A 21,447-nucleotide genomic window follows, 5' to 3' on the forward strand; every position below is an offset into this window, starting at 1 on the left:
GCCACCTGCTGCCATTGCACACCCGGCCCTGTCCCACGCTGCCGTGCTGGGGACGGGGACAGCGCAGGCCTCCTCTGAAGGAACCACAGCTTTTGAGCTCCTTCCTTCAAGCTTCTCCCAGCTTCCATGGGAGGGACCCTGGAGGGAGCTGCATGCAGAGACCTGCGTGCCTGGGGGCACGGCCAGACCCACAAGTGGCACCCCCGGCCACAGCCCCCACGTTTAGCCCCTCGATAAATCCACCCAGATGTGCCAGCCCCCTCTCCCTTACGAGCAACGTGTAACAGGAGACACCCTGAGAGAGCCTGCAAAGTCAATTATATTTTTTATTAAATATACATCCTCTCTTGGCACAAATCTTAAAATATATAAACATTATATAACAAAGTGTCTTCACTGCAATAAAATAGAACTCCAGATCCAAGAAAAGCAGTCAAAACCGACACACACGCATACACGCACACATTGATGGTGAGGACACGTCTTGACAAAAGGCATTTAACAGTGTTTGTGCTAATATATGCATAGACCACACAGGCAGCGAACAGTGCCGGGAAACCCTGCGTCACATGGCATTCAAGGGGGAGACGGGGGTAGCGGGAGGAATCAGCCCCTACAATAAAAAAAAAAAATAAAAAAAAATAAAGGCTGCTTTGTAGGAAGGCCACCTCCTCCTCTGGCCCTGTCCAGGTAGGGAGGGTCCGCAGCATCTGCCCTGGCTCCCTGCGGAGCCCAAGGACCCGTCAGGCACTGGGGAAATGGCACGGGAATTACCCCGCCGCATTTCCCCCTCCTCCTGCCTGCCCAGGACTGGCACCAGGCTCGCTCGGGGTTGCCACAGTGCTTCTGCTCAAAGTTCCCTTTCACGCCTCACCTGCTTTTGTGTCAGACACCAGAGGGTGAAGGTGATAGTGCTCGAGTCCTTCTGGGCGGAAGGCAGCAAGAAGCTAACAGCAGTACCGCTACTTTTCCATAGAAGCTATGAAACCGCTTTTGGAGAGCTTCCACGGAGTACCAATGCTACACCACGCTACCCAGCCCAGGGCTTTCAGTGACTTTGTGCCTCAGGAGGCCATGCCTGCCTCCCGATCCTTCCACCACGGTCCTGCCAACCACCAGCCGGCTCTTCAGCGGCTCCGTCTTCCCGGGGAACTGGCAGAGGTCTGCCAGGGGCATGCAGGGCAAAGGGGTTTGCAAGAAGCCAGCTCAGATCCCACCTCTCGCATATTCAAGTTCCCTCCGAGGCTCCCAGAAGGTCCAGCTCTCCCCGAGCTACCTACCCAGCGAGCAGCCACTGTCACAGAGCACAGCGGGCATCGCGTGCAGGTACCGAAAGAGGAAACGGTAAGAAGCAGCAGCATTTCACAGCTTGTGAAGGAAAGGTGCTAGAAGGAAAGGCGCTAGGCTGGACAAGTAGCTCAAGAACCTTTCAAGAACACCTTCTGCCCCATCACCTTTAAGTGCCTTTAACTTCTTGCCCCCACACAAGCATCCCTGCCTGCAAGTGGGAAGCCTTAGTGGGGCTGTTTGGGTGTCGCTACCAAAGCTGCAATTTTGTCATTTTGGATGCGTTTCATTGGACCTGATTTTCTCGAAGTGCTAGTGCGGGACTAAGGGTGCAGAAGCAGGGAGGGAGGGAGAGTAGGCAAGAAAAAAAAGCACAAATTCATGGTTGGCGTTAACGCATTAAGGAACAATGAGAAACGTGACTTGAAAGTAAAAGCAAGGAATTTGAGAAGAATAAAATGAAAAAAATGGGGAATTTGGGGTAGTAAAGAGGTTCTAAAGAAAAGAAGGACTAGAGAATATTCCCGTTAGACTTGTCTCCCTTCTCAGAGCTAAAGGCAATGGTCCTTCTTGGCCAGCACACAGGCACCCTCCCTTTCCAAATCAGCATGGCCAAAACTCCCTGGGCACTCATTCCAGGCAGCAGAGAGATCTGGAATTCATGCAAGTATTAAGAGGAGGGAAGAGAACACTCTGTTTCTCCCTTTCTACATTCAAATCAGAAGGGGAAAAAAAAAAAAAAAGCTATTTAAAACAACCCAAAGCAGTAACACACAGTTACTCTGAACACTTTTGCCCAAGAAACAAAAGCACCAAAATCATTACAGACTGAATTCAAAGATCTGTCTCTGAACAAACACTCAGCCTGCAAAACTTGGAAAAACATGTTTGGCTAAAATTCCACTCAGTTAAAATCAGGTGCAGCTGCTAATTAGGGAACAACTTATCTGAGCTCAATGCTTCCAAGTCTGGCTGTGCTTCAGGTCGCGTTTCTCAGCTCGGAGTCCCCGGGCTCCAGACAAGCTGCCTGCACCGCGTTTCAGCTGCAGGGTGGGTGACACCAGGGTCAGCCAGCCAGAAGCTGCCTCCTCCACTGCCTCCCGTTCATTTAACACACTAGCTGCGCTCCCGACGTGGCAGAAGGTATCTTGTGCGGACCCGCCCTCCCGCTCAGTCCCAAACAAGAGGCTAGTCATCCAGTGTAAATCCTTTCTCAGTCAGGACCCAGGAGGAATTAAGCCACTTCTGCTGCCATAAGGGTTCAGTGACGCTCAACATCTCTTAAGACAAGGCCTGCTGCACTTGCCTCCGAGATGACCTACCGTACCGTGGAGCAAAGGAGCCTCCTCGAACTGGGATGCCACAGTTCAGCTTCCTCCCGTCTTCATACAGTACCCGTCGGCTGCGCAGGAAGGACTGGGCTTTGAACCGGCAGCCTCCAAGCTGGGAGAGAACTTGGCACGGATTGTACACAGACACACGTACACGCGCAGTCAACTGCTGACACACCCCGTTGCTGGTCTGTACCTCGCTTCTGCGGTAGGATGCAACTGCCTTAGTATTTCCTCACTGGGCCAGACAAGATAAAGACAAGAGCAGGAGTAATTGGCTTCTCCATTGGAGAAAAGAAATCGGAGCTCTTGCAAAGGACTAAATAAAATTTTACCCAAACGAAGAGAACCACTGATCATCTTCCATTAGCAATGGGAGCAAAAAATATACAGAATTCATGGCTATCATCTCTAAAGACTCTTAAAACAACACCACCTCACATTTCTTTAATTACAAGGTAAATCAGTGACTGCAGTCAAGTTTCACAATGGAAATGGGCTTGGAGGCAGAAATTACTGAGGATAATACCCCGCCCAACCATTAAAGTATGATCGATCCCACATGTTCTGGGAACAACATGCATGCTAATACTTCAGTATGCTGGCTCTCTGCCGTGTCCACAAAATGGAAGTGTAGGTGCTCAATTCCTAGGGAAATATTTGGCATTAGAAGCAAGTTATGCTCCAGAGAACAAGTGCAAAGACAAAAGAAAGGAGAAAGCTATTTCTACCAATTGTGCAATTACCTCCATTCCCATTAATAAAGCCGTGACACAAGGCTCAAACTACATTGGCTAAAATACATACACCAGAAAAGGACAGCTTTTAAGTTACACCTTCTTTTTCTTTTATACATTATGGACTATAGGGGCTGGAAAGGGATTTTTAATCTTGGCTTATGTAATCCAGTTCTCGGAGAAGTCTAAAGTTTGGTCTGACCTCTCTTGCACTCCAAATTTAATGTAGGAAAGGAACATAAAACAAAACCACCCCCAAATCTCCATTTCCCCGAAAAATGATTTGAAATAGAAACACTGAAAGGTACTTTACCATTCATTTTTCAAATCGCAACTGGAAATGATTGGCACTCTATATAATTTCTGAAGGTTAAATACTGGCTGCGGAGTCCATTCTCCCAAGGACCCAGTTGGTCCAGAACTCTAGGGATAAAAGCAAGTGGGCTTAGGTGTGGACTAATGAACAGAGGTGACACCACCGACACAGCAGGCACCGAGAGACAAGAAGGTTGTTCAGAAGCAGGGCCAGCAGCTTGAGTTAACTACTAGGCTGCATTCACCAGACGTGAACAGCCTTGCAGGACAGCTAATTCTGCATCACATGTGCGTCTTCGAGATATCTGTTCTCGCATCGTGCATAAAGCGGCACCAATAATACTGAAGGATAAAACTGCTTAAGTTTTAAGTATGTAACACTTCCTTTTCTAGTGCATCGACACTACAGGCTGCCAAGTCCCCCAGAAAACGCTGCCTTTAAGACGACAACAACAACGGAAGGGTTTGGGTAGCCCAAAAGCACTACTGCAGTTCGACTCAATCCAGTTTGTGAATCCAGGCACAGCCCCAACTCAACAACACTGACAACAAACATGAGAATTTGATTTACAAAACTGCTCAGAACTTTCCTCCCCTGCTGTCTACAGTCTTTGGTAATCTCAGAGGGACACTGCAAGCAAGGGATATTTTATGCAACAAAACCCAGAAATGAGAAGAACATTTGAAAAAGGGCAGCATTTCCAGCCGGAGCTCACATTCAACTTCCAGAACAAAAGAATTGACCTGGACCTGTTAAATCCTGCTGTGTCCTGTTTTATGGAGACTGATGCTTACAGGTCAGAGGAATCTGGAATTCCCTACAGACTAACTGGAATATTGCACTTGGCAGACTGCCTCCAGCTAACACATGTTCAGTAACTAAAAACTGCCTACGAGGAGCAGCAGTCACTTCCCAGATTCAGGGGTTCATTCCGACAGCACCAAGTCCTCTCTTTCATCATCCACCGCTTTATCTGCCCCCAGAGACCAGGTGAGGAGCCAGCAGCAGCACGTGTTTGTTTGAAAGGCTCCATTCCTGGTATCAAAGAGTAAAACAGAAGGGTGAGGCAGCTACTTTAGAGGACTCAGTTCTGCAGAACTGTAAGAAGACTTTTGTTTAGGAAGAGTTAGTTTCAGGTCGAGGTTTCCAAACAACTCAGAGGCTCATTAAAAAGAAAAAAAACAACAATAGAAAAAAACAAACAAGAAAGGTAAGCTCTCAGCTGCAGGAGAGCATGTACAAAGTGAGGGAACGCTAGCATTGCTCTTTCTACACGTGTTGTACTTTTCCCCAGCCAGGGCTGTGGGGATTAAGCTACTACCTTTCAACATTAGTGCTGTGCTGTAATTTACGGAGAAGGATCTGCGTCAGGTCAAAGGTTGTGAAGCTTATTCCCACTGCAATCGGACCTTTGACCCAGTTCATGCTGAGTCCTTTGTACAAGCCACGGATTAGTCCCTCTTCTCTTATAATCTCCTTCATGGTGAGAAGGATGGAACTGTACGTGTGTCCCATAACCCCCGCTGTCTGCATTCGTCGGCGAACCACATCCAGGGGGTAAGAAGCTGACTGGCCAATCAAACCTGCACAGGCACCAAACAAAAGCCGCTCTGGAGGAGATGGCTGCAATTTCCCACTGTGATCTGGGAAAGAGAAAGTAACGGTGTAGAAAGCTTCTCGTAATAAACACATGATTAAGGTCAAGTGGGCTGAGAGCCAAAGAGAGTGCCAGAGCTGCCGAGATTTTGTTCCCAACTTGGTTATTAGCTGACTTGGTATATAACCAAGTCCTTCTGCACCCAGGACTTGCACCTCCTTGTTCCTTGCAAGACAGAGATACTGCTTTTCTGCAGCTTGCCTTCCTGATAGTCTGGAATTGGAGAGACGAGGGCACAAGGCATCCTCCACAAGCACAGAGCTGTGCGACTGGCTTCAAGGCCAGGAAAAGGACTTGTACCACTGAATTCAAACGCCTCGAACTGGCCAAAAGCCGACACCATGTCATTTGAAAGCAAACCAAGCTGCCTTTACCTGCATGTAGTTTCTTCAACGTCTCGTAGGTGAAGAAGCTAAGCCCAGCATATGGAATCACTCCAAGGATGGTTGGTGTAAATCCCCTATACAATGTCTTCAATCCTTCCTCTCGGGATATCCGGATGAAGACATGAACAATATTGCTGTACCTAGCATGCGGACACAGGAAAACCAAATCTGCGCTGGTTAGTGACTGCACACACCAGTAATATTTCCAACAGTACTTTCTGAAGGATCAGCAATTAATTAATTCAGCTCTGAGCTCATCAAACAGCTCAGAAGGGATTTCAGAAGCCTGTCTGCAAATGGAGAAGCCAGTCACCAGCTCTCCTACAGTCCTATCACAACATGCTGTCCTGTGTGTTAGATCTCTTCCGGAGGCATGGTGCCAGCTGGCCTCCTAAAGAACCAACACACAGGTTTTACTAGCGAGGTCTTTCAGTATCGATCTCCTTCCAGCCCCTGGACTAACCAGGACTCTGGTCATTTAATCAGTGCTCAGACCCCAGCACTAAGAGGTTTATTACACCAGAGGCTCCGAGCAAGAAGTGACCCAGAAAATGGGAATAAAGTCATCTGACCTTAAAAGAAAGTTCTGCATTTGTTCGTGGTGCTTGTACTTGCTTTCGTTAGGCACTTACATCTCCTTCGGCGTGACAGCCATTCGAGCACGGACCATATCCAAGGGGTAGGTTAACATGGCAGCCGTTGTGCCTGCCAGAGAGCCAGCAATGAATCGAGGAAAGGGTGTCAGCGCTCTAAAGTAAGGTGAGAGAAGAGACCAAACAGATCACCTGGAGATGGAAATACTACGTCGCTTTTGAGGATGGCTCTATTCTATCAGCTACTGAATCCCTTCCCTGCCTGTGTACTGAAGAGCGTCGGGTGGGTAGGGGTTGAAGCAGCTGTGGTTTGCCACAGCCATTCAAGACATAGGCTTAGAGAAATATCTGTTGAGGACAGCAAGCCTGACTTGGGGTGTCTCAGACACTACGTGCCCAAGAGCAAGAGGCTCAGGCCATGCGCATGGCTCAGATAACAGCACAAGGCTGGATCTTGTTGCTTCTCCTGCAAAGAAAAGCTCTTTGTTTTGCCTGCCCACTCTCAGCACAGGGAAGTGCTAACTCAATGTCTAGGCCACTTCTTGCTCATGCCTCTAGAAGACAGGGTCTTCCTCTCACAAAGCTCTCCCCTGTGCAAGACTAGAAGCCCAGCCCCTTGCTTAGCCCCCTCACACACCCTGTTCCGCGAAGCCATCCTGAGAGGGGCCGGCACAACTCTGTACCAACAGAGCTTTCAACTCAGCAGGCCTGCACAAAGCAGAGAAATGTGCTTCCCTCCCTACAATCTACGGTCCCACAGACTGCTCCATCCTCCTCTGCAAGGATCAAAGCCACGCGGCATCTTACTTTCCCTGGAAGCCGTAGTAACTCCCCAGGAGCTGCTTGTACTCTTCGTGTGCGCAGAACTGAATGGCAGCGTAAGGGATCACACGGACCATGGTGGCTGAGTTCCCCCGCCAAAGACTCCAGAAGCCTTCATTGAGGTAGGTGCGATAAATCAGCCTGTAGGCTTCCTGCAGGCAACAGATCAAAGGTCAGACAGGGAGATCATTATAAGAGGGGGAAAAGGTGACCCTATAGCTTAACCTCTCCAAATCCTCCTTCTCACCCCAACCACAGTAAACTGATATCAGCTGTTTACGCTCGCAACCCTGACTCCAGAATAAGACAACTAAAACGTCTTGTCTGGGGAGACTGAATCAGATACATTAGAGCAAAAAAAGAACCGGAGTCAGGAAGGCAGAGTTTTACACTCAAGACATCTTCACTTTCCCTCCAAGGGCAAGGCACAGAGCTGGATTGCTGTTTTCACAAACCATTTCTCAACCCAAATTAACCTTCTTGGTATAAGACAGAAAAATTTGGATGACACGTTATTAGCATGGCACACATGGAACAGCTGTAATGCACATGCAACCAAACATTCAGCAAGCCATGACAGCAATCAGCTCCCAAATTCAAATTTCTTATATATGCTGAAACAACTCCAACGGTGGCTGGGGGAAAGAAGGCACCCACTAGAGGAGAAGGTCTAAGAAAACAAAGCCCTGAGCAATGCCACAACATTTACTGTCATGTCACGGGTAGAACCTGGACTATGAATGGGGCCCCTCTGTGCTAGGCACTGGACAAAAACATGAACATGAAAGAGCACTGTCCTAAAGAGTATTATAAACAATACTGTTTCCAGTCTTTCCCTCTGTGCTCTTTCACTATGAGTGCTGCTAATAAAACCCAAGCAAGAAAGTTAAATAAATACAAACAAAAGATGCTGTTAGGGCTATTACTACCATTAATCAAACATTTCAGGTCAACAGGAGACAGACACATCACCTCACCTTGGCAGAAAATCTTTTTGAAGACACTAAAAAGAAAAAATGAGCATTAGGTCTTGCAATACATTTAGATGGATCAAATAAACCATACAGGTATTTTATCTAAGGGATAAAAATAGAAGCAAAAGAATTAATGCGAGAGAAAACAAAGATTCTTTGTAATAAACAAAGACTATCCACTGGTAAGTGCTCTCAAACTCTCTTTAGCACATAGGTTCATTTTTCCAACCACTGTTATGAAAACACTCAGTTTCTGTCACACTGCTTAAAGCACTAAAAATAAACGAATAGATTAAAAAAATTCTTAAAAAAAAAATCAAAACTGCACCGACCACTTATTTTAGTGGAGCATGTCCATGCACGGGTTCCAGCCTAATGCCAGAATCCAGCAAAGAACGGTCTGTTTAGTGAGGCTCCACGCAAGAATGGTTTCATCCTGGCAAAACTCAAATGAACAATCAGTTTCTTTTCTTGCATCCATTCAGACTGACAGCATCTCTTTAACTATGTAATACACAAGGCATTTGGAAGCAAGATTTATTTGGCGTACAGCAGCTCTGTTTTGTAACATTCCTACAGCAGGAAGGAAACCCAGGCTAAAACCCGAACAGCAACGCTAATGAAACATGGTTCCAATTAAGTGTCTACTGCAGTTTCTTTCAAACTCCTTTGAGACTTGTAACCTCTCAAGTGTATCAAACAATCACATGCAAATACATTTTCACCACGCTGCTCCTTTATGCAATTCAACACTTTTTTTTTTTTTTTTTTAAAGAAATAAAAACACCTCAATAACCAATTGCAGCTGGCTCTGCAATGGAAGAGAGCTCTTTTCCCTCTCCCACAGGAAAATTCTTCAGTCTCTAGTTCAAGGGACAACCTTCCTACACTCACATGACCCAAAGGTGCTTTCCCTTTTCACAGACAGGGAAGAGGCCCCAGAGTAAAAACCTTTAGGAGAGCAAGAGACTAAGAAATACATTAAATGCTAAGAAATCGGTCAGAACAGGCAAGTTTTAATCATATCCTTTGCAGCGAGTTTAATGGGCCAAACCAAACAGGTCTTCTTATAAATGTAGGCCTGTACAAATTAAAGGTGATTTATACGGACAGCTGTTGACTCACCCCAGTTCTGCAGTTTCCATCTCACCTCTGATCCTGACATTTCCAACCTTAGATGAACTACAGTGTTTGTTCTGGTGAGAAAGCACAGCACGTACTCATTGCTGCACGAGCATCTGGTCACAGACGCAATCCCAGCCTGCAGCCGGCCCGGGCTTTAGCTCCCTGCAGCTTCAACTCCCTCATCTATATCCCCGCTATTCCAGACCTCAGCCCCTGCTACGCTGAGAATTAAAATCATGTCAAATGAAAGTCAATTCCAAATTAAATCTCATCTAAGGATTAGATTAAACCTACCCAATTCATTTAATCCGGGATGTCAACCAGATTTAAAATTCTTGGCCTCACCACATGCCTACTGTATTAACAGTCTGCACTCTTCCCTTTGGGACAAATAGTGTAGCTGACAGTTCCTGCACTGAAACAGGGGACCTGAACAGAGCCCATGATGGGCCCGAATCCCAAATCCCGCTAAATGCGTGAGAATTTTCTATTCCAATTAGATGAATTTCATTTTCAGTTCTGCACTTTACAAGTTCCAAAAAGGGCTTTGTAATACAAAGCTAGGTACGCCAGCTTCAATGCCTCTTGCAGTACTTTTCGTCATTAACTTCAACTCTAACCAAAAGAATTCAGCTGCAATACAACGCGACTCTCTGGAGAAAAGACCGCATACATTCGAGCAGGCGCAGCCTGGCATCCAGCCTTTAGCAAGAAACTCAAACAGCTCAATTACCTCCCTCCAGCATCACCGCATCTCCTTATATTGCTCCTTTCCCCTCCCCACCTTATTTCTCTCAACTGAACAGACACAGAAACCCGGAGCATTACCAGTCATCCCCTCAAATGCTGCCTTTACAGCGTCTATTTACTCTGCACTCCAAAACTCCCCCTTATGTCACAGAACACGCGGCCGGCCAACGCTCATGAGCCACGGGCATCTGTCTCTAACCAGCATCTGCGCTGCACTGAAACAGCAAAACTCTTGCTGACTACCACGGGACTTGGATCCAATAGTAGGGGCCAGATGCACGGCTGATTGACACCTGCAATAATCCTACCAAGAATCAAACAATAGGTTTTTAGGCTCAATCCACTGTGGTAACGTCACTACTGTGTCTGCGTCCTGCCAGGTCTCTGCAGACCGAAGGAGGGCAAAGCGCTGGAGAACAGGCTGGCTGAGCAGATCAGAGGAGCTGTTTTGGATTCTGCTAACAATAAAGTAAGAGCGTTTTGCAAAAGCCAACGGCACTGACCTTGAAACATGATTTTTGTCCTATCCAGTGGAGCTACTGCAGTTTTAGCAACAGCACCAGCTAGTGCACCAGACATCAGGGAGTTGAGTACTTTCTTCTTCTCCTGGTTACCCTGGAACAAAGCATCGTTCAGGAAGACACAGTCAATCCTAAGCAAAAGTTGTAGTATTTTACCTTTGCTGCAGCATTTACCCGCTCATAAGGACTTGGGTCAAAATTCTCTTCAAAGTTTCAAGTACAGTAAATTCCTGGTCAGATCATGAAGAACAAAGATTAGACTTGTCTGCCAAGATGCAAAGTTCCACGGTCTGCCACCTCTCACATGAGCCGTTTTCTCTCTATTAAGATTTTTAAAAGCTAAGCCACTACCTCCTCGTGATTTAGCCGTGTACAGAAGGTAAGTTTCTTTCTTGCCCTTCCAGTAACACACAAGCCCTATTTCCACAATGTTCCCAAGATCCTAAGAATAAACCAAGACAGGTTTCCTACTATGATAAATGGAATGGAAGTGTTTTTGTTATTGACATTCCTGCCACAGCTCATGTTTATAAAGCAGCTATCTTCTTGTAACACATGGGCAGAAAGCAAACAAGTGACTTGAAATCTAACACCGTGAAGGTTACGGACTGAAAGACAAGTCAAGACAAGGCTTAAGAATGTTAACTTTTGATATGCTTTGTGTTTTCATGAAGAAGAGGAGTTAACATTTTTCTTTTTTCAGAATGTTTCACAGCTAAAAAGTTAATGTTTGTTACCAAAATACATGGTTCAGTTCAATTTTCCATTCCAATCTTTGCCTGCCTGGTGCTAAATGCCAAGGGCAGCCATGCAAAGGCAGCGCTGTGTGAACTTCAGCCTGAGTTTCAGTCTAAATCAGACCAAGGTTCAGCATCTCTTCCAGCATTTCTAGCAGAAGTCTAGTAACAACAGCAAGAGCAGGGAAACCAAGACTTAGGGCGCTCTTCCCAGCTCTGCCACTAAAGACATAACAAGACATAACCTTGAACAAGGAACACAGCCCTGCCTGCCTGTCAGCTGTGAGCGATGCCCAGCATCTGCCCCGAGGGCTGGAACTGCTTGGCTATCCTCAGATAAAGCAGAAGTTGCACATTACGTGGCTTGCACATACACTGCAACTCCTTCAGGACTCTGCAGCTCAAATCGCATTGAGATGACTCCTTCGGAGAGCAGCCACGCAGCTCTTCTCTCAAACCCACTGCATATACCCAACAGTCTCCTGCTCTTACCTCTGACGGAAGATGGGTTGATGTAATCGGCTCCACATCCTGCCGTTCGAAATCCACTTGACCTTCTCTCACACCATTACCCATACCAGTTGCACTTACAAGTGGGCAGAAGAGCTACGGCTCCTAAATCGAGAACAAGAACAAAGCAAGAGTTAGTGTCAAAAGTAGGAAATATGCAGGTAATAAAAAGCTTGTACAGGAAGGAAGAGCGACCTACTCCCAGGGCCATTTTCAGTAGGAAAATCCCAAGCTCCCAGCTGAGGAGCACTTCCAGGATCCTAGCACCATTTCCTTCCTTTAAGGTGCAAGTGTATGTGTGTGGGGGCACTTTGGTGCTACGTAAACACTCTGTCAATCACATTCACCCTTTTCAGCCCACAAGGAACTCAGCTGCAAGTTACAACATCAAAATATCCATGGTTTCTAGAGAGAAGAGTCAGATCCTGCTCTGTCCTCTTCCATCGCTTACAGCGAGGATTTTGGTTGCTGCTCAGTCTGGCTGCTGAGCACCTAGATATTGGAGAAGGCATATAGAAATTTAAAACCCAGGCCTGGAAAATGGAAAAAATAGTCACAGCAGTAAGTCTCAAAAGCCTGCCATAAGCAATTGGAGGTTATTTTAGGAAAGAGCGAGATCCAATGCCTCACACGTGCCACAAAGGCTATTTTGATGATGCTAGCGGTTTGACTGAAAGCAGCACATCAGTGATTTCAGAACTCCCCTTCTTCACAGTTGCAACGCACATGTGCTTGTAGCTAGTGAATCGGTGCAGTTTGCGCAGATGTTTCTTGCTGTGATACACGTTCTCACTTGCCTCATGGAAGGCAAGGTCAGTTTAACCTTAGCTGCAGAGTATAAATGCAGAGATAATGCTTTAAATAGAAGCTATCGCTTTAGCATCTAACTTTCTAATATTTCTGCTTTTTAGGATGCAGTTCTTTCATCCTTAAATATGCAGAAATGAGAGCGCTGAAGTTTGAAAAACTTGAGTTAGCATGGAAAGGTGGCCTCTGAGTTCTGAATCTATTCACAAGTGGGGTGTGTAACTACAGAGATCAGTTTTCTAAGCAACAAGCCTGCTCAAATAGCTACATTTCCATTCTGTTCGCTTCCCTTCAAGGAATGTGATATTAGGAAACCTGATTTCCCCAAATTGCTCCCCAGTTCTGCAACAGCCTTCTCACGTGTCCTCCAGCGAGTTACTTCACCCCTGCCCAGCTCTGATGCCTAGGAAACCTCAGGCAAAACAGCTTGCTTACTTGGAAACGCCGTCTTAAGACTATTTTTCTTTCCCTTTTTAACAATCTCTAGATATTATATGCTTGTCAGCACCTTTCATACTTGCTGACCTATTTTTTTTTCCCCACATGGCTCTCATAAATTAGTGCCAGACTTCACTTTCAAAACCCCTTGGTTGCAGCAGAGATATTAACACAAAGCCAGAGACAGATCAGCTTTGTCCGTATTCGTGCATGCCCAATTTGTGATGATGAAGCTACGCGTGACCCGCGCACTCAGTCCAAGGGAGGACAAACACACCTGGGTGCCTTTAATGCCAGACAGCACTTGCTAGAGCTTTGGGAAGACACGTATCAATGTGTTTACAACTCCTGAGGGTGTGTTTGGAAAGAGGAGATCGCAGGATGCTGCTCAGAGAGCAATAACTCAAAATTTTAATGAAAGATAACATCTGATAGTCCAAAGCACGACCTAAACAGCATCAACGTTTGCACTTGGGAAGTTCTATCGTGGAAGCGTGGTCACATCAGACCACGTGAACAAAAACTCCCGTAAGGATCAAGACCAAAGGTGATTCATAACACAGAGCAGGGCGTTTCATTAAATGGTTTTGAAGAACAGAGACCATTGATTATTTCTAATTACTCTCTGTAGTTACCTCCTTTCCTTCTTATCTCACGTACCTGGAAAATGTATTGTATAACAATGCCTTTCAGCAAAAGCATGAAAGAAATCACAGGTAGAGATATTATCCCTAGCTATCTCAAATAAAGAAATGTAGGTCACAATATCAGATTTCTCTCTACCAAAAATAAGCTCACAAAAATAGAAATCATGCTAAAGAGCTTAGAAATGCAATATGCCACTTTATTTTAAAACATGGTTTTGAAAGATGATTGAGAAAGAGATGACTAAAAGGAAATTATAAATACTAAACTGATGTTATTAAGCCTGGACTTATTTTAGAACATGCACATGCATAAAGATGATATCCATTTACTCAACAATATTCTCTTTGGTCCTATTCAGAAACGTTCTTTATTTATTTTTAGTGCCCAATGCCCTGATCTTACAAACACCTGTCTATATGCTCAATTTTACATATTAAAACTACCCACATGCTCTACATAAATATAGGCCCTAAACTTGCAGAGGCTTAAATGTAAAAATAGCATTTATTATTTTTATTCACATTTGCTCTCTCCAAAGCAATGAAGCTTTATTTTTTTTTCCGAGTTGGGCTGGATTCCGATGCTGGTGAGTTATTAACTGAATTCTGGCTGTTATGGCCAATAATGCACACAGGAGCCACAGGGAACAAAGCTTTGCTTTAAAGTTTCAGTGTGAATTTGTAGTGCCTGGCCATTAGAAGCCAGACATGATTTTGCATATATAGCAATCTGACTCACTCATCGAGTAATCCACTGAAACCCAACATGGAGCAGCTGGTTATTTTTTAAATCCGTGCATTTTGTACAGCCCCAATAACAGTCATTACTTATGTTCACAAAGGCACAGAAAACAAGCAAAAAATAGCTGCGGATTAGATTTTTTTTTTTTTTTTTTAATAACACACTTCCGTGTTATTTATATTGTAGTTACACGGGTCCTTGTCACACATCTGGATCCAGACTCCTCAGTACTACATGCTGTGGAGCAAACCATTTCCCTAAGAGAATATATAATCAGAAAGCAAAACTGCTGGCGCAGGCGAGTTCAAAAGGTAAAGAGGTTTAATGAGTAACATACGCTGTGCTTTTACAACAAATTTCATGATAGTTTATTGAAAGTACAAAGCACTTACTCGGGCATCCAGTTTCAACTCCATCAGAAAACACAGCCTGTAAGTTAGCCGTGCTAACTCGGAGTCACAGATTAAAGTTATTCACCAAGTTGCACAACGGGGAAGCTCAGGCCCTTCGCTTCTGGCAGCGGCATCTCGGACAAACCGATGAACTCGGCTGCAATGGTCTGCTTTGCGATGGTCCCCTGAGCCCTGGGACTCTTTCTAGGTATCCTGCCCGTGTTCCAGCAATTGCAGAAACATCTGTGCGCTAAAGCAAGCTGCATTCCCTGCATACCAGGAGATGCACGGAATATGCTCTGCACATTAAAAACTAGAGCATTGTTAGTCTGTCCTCTCCATTCTCCCAGCTCTCTCTAGCGGCACTTAATGAATACCTGAGCAAGTTCAATCAAGCTGTCAAATTGACTCTCTGACAAGTTAGACGTTCTGCTTTTCTTGGTGGTGATTTTGATTAAAAGGACAGGCGAGACAGACTCAAGTTATTCAGATGATAAAAGCAACCCACCAGGAAGACTGTCTTACAGGCAGGTGCCAGTTCATTGCCCAAAGCGGGGTGGGGGTTCAGAGAAAAAAAACCAGCTCTAGCTGTCCAAGGCACTTGTGAATCCAATCGTGATGCTGTATTTCAGCTATTTCATTTGAACATATTTTAAATTACACAGTCTTAAGATAATTAGTTCCTCAGCACAAGAGCCAATAAGTTTCAGAGACCAGCATCACAACTAAGAAATAAGCGCAAATTCTCCAGTTAGGGTGCGTGCAATTAAAATCACATTGCTAAATTAAAGGCTGGCAGATTATTACTCAGTTCCATATTTCAAAATTAAACCTTATTTAAAAGTTTGACTTCACATCATTATGGCACGACCTGCCTGAAATTCCTCCTTTGTGCATTTTTCCAGCTACGCGCAGGCAGGAGCAGCGGGAAGGAGGGAAGTCCGTCAGAAATCACACTGCCCACCCTCTCCAAGCTTCACCAACATCCCAACCACTCCCGTTGTGCCAACACCCAGGCAGACCTGAAACTACCTGCTAATAGAAAAATACCTTAACTACAAAAGCAGACCTAGTCATTACAGTTTTCACATTACTACATAGTCAGAAAACAGGAGAAGCCCGGGCATCCAGCCCAGAGACTGGCTTGCAACGTGTCATTGCTGAAAAACAAGTTTGTCTGATGCTCTCCAGTGGAATTTAGACCTGTCACAAAACACTAAAATTTCTGAAAGAATGTCATCTATCCAGCAAGAACAGCAGATACACTGCAAAGCAAACAGTCAGCACCACCAGCTATCTGAATCTAGCGGCAGCTATTTGATAAGAAATGTTTGCTTTTTCCTCAAACAACCCCTGTAGTAATTATTAAAAGTAGTTTAGAGCCCTGGACATGGGAGTGTCCTGACAGACAGGCAATGGCAAAACCACATAGTTTCAGCAGGCAGGAGCTGCTATGACTTGATGCCCACAAAACGCACAGTATCCATACAATAAGGCAGAAGAATGCCAGTCCTGCTATCGGCTTCTCTCTAATCGTTGGCAAAACCAAGGATGGATAACTGCTTCTGAGGAGACAAAACAACGTGCATACAGGAACTCAGAACACTTTTTCATTCAAGAATTGGGAGCCATGTACAGGACCTACCATACTTACAGCTCGCAGACATTACTGTTACGCAAACTTGGATGAAGTCACAGTTCACCTCTGGCACAGAATTTCGATTTCATTCAGGTAAAGTCACTTGTATAACTCCATTCAGATATGTCAGCTTCCCTTCATTACTCAACTCCACTCCAGTTCCTAATTCGTCTTTTTTTTTTTATTATTATGTTGTTAACATCACTAATGAAAGCGTATAATTAAATTAGGAAAAAAGAAAGCTGAGAGAGTTCCTGCAGAAATTTTCACACATTTTCCCAGGCAGGCTGAAGTTAAACAGTACCCAGGGAAGTTGCTCAATTAGGTTTCCTTCAATTGTTATTGCTAAACTGAGCAATTGAGCCTGACAGAGAAAGAGATGTGGTAAGAGCTGAGATTACTGCAGCCTTACATTCACCCTTGGAGCAAAAAAATCACAGAAAAAAAGGGCTGAAACACTCAGAACAGGGGGATGGACTATAACTAGATGGCCCCTTGAGGTCCATCTTTGCCTTCCAGTTTGATTAAGCCATTAAAAATCAAAACCAGATATGCCCTGCAGACTCAACTTTCTTCAGTCATACTAATCTTTCAGTTGCATACAAATCTGATCCCAAAACATTAGCTATGAATAGTCCATCGCATTTCTTCCATTAAAGGTCTGTACAGAAACTGTCAGCATGATTTTAAAGAATCATCGACTAAAAGACTCACTAAATTACAATATCTGGAAGAGTTTCATTTTTTTTACATGCTTTCTTAGCTCCAAAGTACAAAATAAGCGTTCCTCCTGCCTCCCTCAGCCAGAGGGAGACTCAAGTCTGCCAATAAAGCTGAGGATAACGATCCCAATTCTTTGCATGGCTTTAGATTACCTGACTTGAATTAAGCCAGTTGTTGAACACTGAGAAATGGTTAAATCTAAACCTCTGCTAGCAAAGCCAGCTGTATTATTCAGAGGAGTCCAGGAGACTCGCATTTTGAACTAAGCTTGGAAGGCAGGCATGAGCCACAGAACAGAGAAAATCTTGGCAAGAAAAAACAGTGCTTCATTCTTCAGTTGCTAAAAGACGACTGTTGCTGGGATCACCTCAACTATGCTTTCCACAGCCAGAAACTGAAGACCAGTTCTTATCTGCAAGACAGATAACAGCTTTATCCGAGGGAGGACGGAGCACTTCATCAAGCGGACGGAATCACAGGGGCCTTCTGCTGAGCCCCCTCCGTCTGTCAGCCAGCCATCACCTTCCTTCGGGAGCAAAGGCAGAAAACCAACCACCCACCCACACAAAACCCCGAGCATCCTCCCAGCTTGAATACTCCTCTCAAAAATTCCGTCTCAAAGGTAATGTCATAAAGAAATGACAATAAAGTCTTATATATGACCTCTCGGTCAGCCCATGCAAATACAAGCTTTCCTGTGCACGGATCCTAGATATATTCACCTGAATGTCACCGCAGGCACGCACGAGGTCCCAAAGCGACAGAACCCAGCACAGATGAAATTTCTGAACTCAAGCTGAGATTATTTGGAATACAAGCAACCCCCAGTCAATACGTGAGCAATCTTTGCCAGGAACTATTTCAACACAATAACGGATAATTACAATCTCTGCTCTAAAACCCCAGCAGTTTAAATTGCCTGTGAAAAAAAAAGGAAAATAAAGAACTAAAAATCTTCCATCATTAAGCAGAACGACCCACAAGCATGCCAAGCAGGTGTCATTTCCTAACAGCAATGCTTTCCACATTGACTGTACGTAGTCATGCTAGATCGCAAGTTACCCACCCCGCTGTCCGCTGTACTCGCTCCAAATCGTACAAAAAGTAATGCAAAGTTAAGCATTAACTCTGCTTAGCCAAAGCATTGCAGATTTCAATTAACTTTGATTATCTTATGGTAACTCGGGCCTAGCAGCACTAACACGACACAGACACGTTTCACCATTAACTGCACAACAGCAAGGAGTAGCAAGCAAGTAACTAGAGAGCAAAGAATTTCTCCAACACTCATTTATTTTGTGACCTGGAGTAAGCTGTTCGCATTTCCATTCACCTTTCCATACAACACAAAAAGTAATCTCCCTTCGTAAGCTGCCAGGAATGCTTATATATCACCTGGAAAATGGAGAACAGCACTGCAGTGCTAAGTACTGGTATCAGTTTCACGTAAGGAAGCTACAAACCTGAATGCATCTTCCTACAATTAGCAGCAAAGTTGCTAGAAGAAAATTATTCCTGGTTCCTGAGCTTTTTTCTGACAGCAAACCTGTCCAACCTGTACCAAGCCCATCTGCTTCACTGGGTAACCATGCACTTGAGACTGCCTTGGTGCTCCCCTTATGTTTTATGCAACCTCTTGAAGCAAAGTTTAAGACACCAGATACACCCGAAACGCGCTTACAGCGGGGCCTGCCCAAGTCCGTGTACTAGCTACAGTTGCAGGTCAAGCAAAAAGAAATTATTGCAGCTCCTGACTCATACTGCTGTGCTATCAAGAGCTAAAATTCCCCTGCCTGAAGCAATCATTGGGGCCAGAGAGTTCCTGCTGAAATCCAGCATCACGGACAGTCCCAGTCCCCCCCTCCACGGCAGCTCTCCTCAAGACCAAGATTCAGAGGTCCTAAACAATGATTTTGACTTGCTGGGGGAAAGGAAAATAAGTGTTGAGTATCCACAGTTGCAGGAGGATGTAAAGAAGCTCAGAGTTACCTAGAATCCGGCCCTGGTGTTTTAGACACCCAATCACATGATTATTTTTAAATCTATTCACTTACGGGTTGTTGGTATGATTATACCAACCCTCTGGTACCCTTATTGCACAGTCTCTCTTCCCTCAGCTGTTTTCCAACACCTACAGACATCTTTTCTGTTCCTTTACACACACACCCTTCTCCCAAACTAGAGTTATTTAAAAACCAGAATGTTTTCAAAACACTCTAAATTCATCAAACCACAGAAAAACATCGGAGCACACAACCCCCAGAAAAAGCTTTGCAGTTAATGTGACCATGAAGCGTAAGAATCCAACACAAAAAAAGAGCCAAGTGACAGCAGACTCCAAGCCCACTCCACGCAGTTTGCTAAATCAACAGCCAACAGGAAAAACACAGTCAACAAACGCAAACACATCTTCAACTCCTCCAAACTTCAGGGGAGCGCGGGTTTAAGGTCGACGCAGCAACTGCAGCACCAACTGCTACACCCGCGGTGCAGCGAGTTACACGTTTGCACGCAGCAGAGGTGGAACAGCGTTTGTTAACCCTGCACAACCATTTCCAGCATTCTCCACGTGTCTTTTTATGTTGCAATCTAAACCCAATCCGAGACGCTTCTTCCAATTCCACATCTGAAGGCAGAGCAGGAAAGTCACCCCTGCTCTGCAACTTTTTGCTTACGCTGAAGTCGGATAGAAGCAGAAGACATCGAGAGCTGCGTCTACTGTCCTCCGTGCCCTCTGGCATCTGCCCCTCAGCAGAGAAACACAAGCTCGCCTTACTCCCAGGTTCACATCCACTTAAAAAAACAAAAAAAAATCACATCTTGCACCTAAGTGTGCAACTGGAGACGCACGCTCATCCCTGCCTGCTTCCATGGCAAGGCTTTGAAGGGGAGAGGAGCCTGAAGCGCCTGACCCGGACACCCACACCACAGCCGTGCAGCGGGGCTGGCTGGCAGGGCAGCGGGGCAGGCAGGGGGGGCAAGGCGGGGGGGGCAAGGCAGGGGGGCTGGCTGGCAGGGCAGCGGGGCAGGCAGGGGGGGCAAGGCAGGGGGGCTGGCTGGCAGGGCAGCGGGGCAGGCAGCGGGGCTGGCTAGCAGGGGGGCAGGCAGGGGGGCTGGCTGGCAAGGCAAGGCAGCGGGGCAGGGGCAGGCAAGACGAGCCGCGGGACAGGCAGGCAGGGGCCGGGAAGGCAGGCAGGGGGGCAGGCAGGGGGGCAGGGGCCGGGAAGGCAGGCAGGGGGGCAGGCAGGGGGGCAGGGGCCGGGAAGGCAGGCAGGGGGGCAGGCAGGGGCCGGGAAGGCAGGCAGGGGGGCAGGCAGGGGGGCAGGGGCCGGGCAGGCAGGCAGGGGGGTAGGCAGGGGCCGGGCAGGCAGGCAGGGGGGCAGGCAGGGGCCGGGAAGGCAGGGGCCGGGAAGGCAGGCAGGCAGGGGCCGGGAAGGCAGGCAGGCAGGGGCCGGGAAGGCAGGCAGGCAGGGGCCGGGAAGGCAGGCAGGCAGGGGCCGGGAAGGCAGGCAGGCAGGGGCCGGGAAGGCAGGGGCCGGGAAGGCAGGCAGGGGCCGGGAAGGCAGGCGGGCAGGGGCCGGGAAGGCAGGCGGGCAGGGGCCGGGAAGGCAGGCGGGCAGGGGCCGGGCAGCGGGGCGGGCAGCCTGCAGGCAGCCAGGCAGCGCGACCCGGGGCCGGGCTGGGCCTCCGGCGCGGTGCCGCAGCTCGGCGGTCACCACGGCAAAGGCCGGCGCCGCTCTCCCGCAGCGCGGGCCGGCGCCCGGCGCGGCCCCAGCCGCTCCCCCGAACTCCCGGGCAGAAGCGGGGGGCGGCGAGGCCCGGCCAGGGAAGCCAGAGCCCGGCCGGGCCGCCGGGACAGCACGGAGGGAGACGGGGGCGGAGGGGGAGGCGAGGCGGCGGTGACCCCGCGGGAGGCCGCGGCAATGTCACCCGGCCCCGCACGCCGCGACACGGCCCGGGGCCGCCCAGCCCTCAGGCGCGCCGCGGCGGCGATGGGCGGCCAGGGCGGCGCCAAGCTCCGCCGCGGGCCCCGGGCCGCCCCGCACTCACCGGCTGCGCTCCGCTCCGCGCCGCCTCCGCCGCTGCGCCCCGCGGCCGCCAGGCCTCCCCCTCCGCCGCTGCGCCCGCGGGAGGCGGGGCTCGCCCTGACGGGCGGCCAATCCCCGCCGGAGGGGCGGCACCGTGCGCGGGGAGTGGCTGCGCCGTCGCAGACAGGCGGCGGCAGCGGCCAACCGCTACCGGGAAAGGGGGCGGGCTGCGCGGCGGGGGGCGGAGCGCGGTGTGGCGGTACGGAGCGGGGCGGGGGAGCCCGG

At 47.5% G+C, this 21,447-nt stretch overlaps 1 protein-coding gene across 1 annotated transcript; it reads right to left on the bottom strand.

Annotated features, from left to right (window-relative positions):
* Positions 1–931: 931 nt before the first annotated feature.
* On the bottom strand, positions 932–21,216 carry SLC25A42 (solute carrier family 25 member 42). The gene is made up of 9 exons (XM_075723513.1): positions 21,185–21,216; positions 11,729–11,851; positions 10,482–10,593; positions 8,107–8,132; positions 7,115–7,281; positions 6,347–6,463; positions 5,703–5,854; positions 4,993–5,314; positions 932–4,706 (listed from the first exon to the last, which is right to left on the bottom strand). The coding sequence occupies exons 2-9, from the start codon at positions 11,810–11,812 to the stop codon at positions 4,598–4,600; spliced, it is 1,089 nt and encodes a 362-aa protein (XP_075579628.1). The 5' UTR covers positions 11,813–11,851; positions 21,185–21,216; the 3' UTR covers positions 932–4,597.
* Positions 21,217–21,447: the final 231 nt, after the last annotated feature.

The sequence above is a fragment of the Pelecanus crispus genome, chromosome 20 (genome assembly GCF_030463565.1).
Source record: "Pelecanus crispus isolate bPelCri1 chromosome 20, bPelCri1.pri, whole genome shotgun sequence".
Lineage (NCBI taxonomy): Eukaryota > Metazoa > Chordata > Aves > Pelecaniformes > Pelecanidae > Pelecanus > Pelecanus crispus.

Bases quoted from the DNA above. Each gene is read 5' to 3' on its own strand.
- SLC25A42 (XM_075723513.1), bottom strand. From the start codon at position 11,812: ATGGGTAATGGTGTGAGAGAAGGTCAAGTGGATTTCGAACGGCAGGAT. The intron at 10,594-11,728 runs GTAAGAGCAGGA...GCTTTGTTCCAG, and splicing joins CAACCCATCTTCCGTCAGAG to GGTAACCAGGAGAAGAAGAA. The intron at 6,464-7,114 runs GTAAGATGCCGC...ACCTTACTTTAG, and splicing joins TACTACGGCTTCCAGGGAAA to AGCGCTGACACCCTTTCCTC.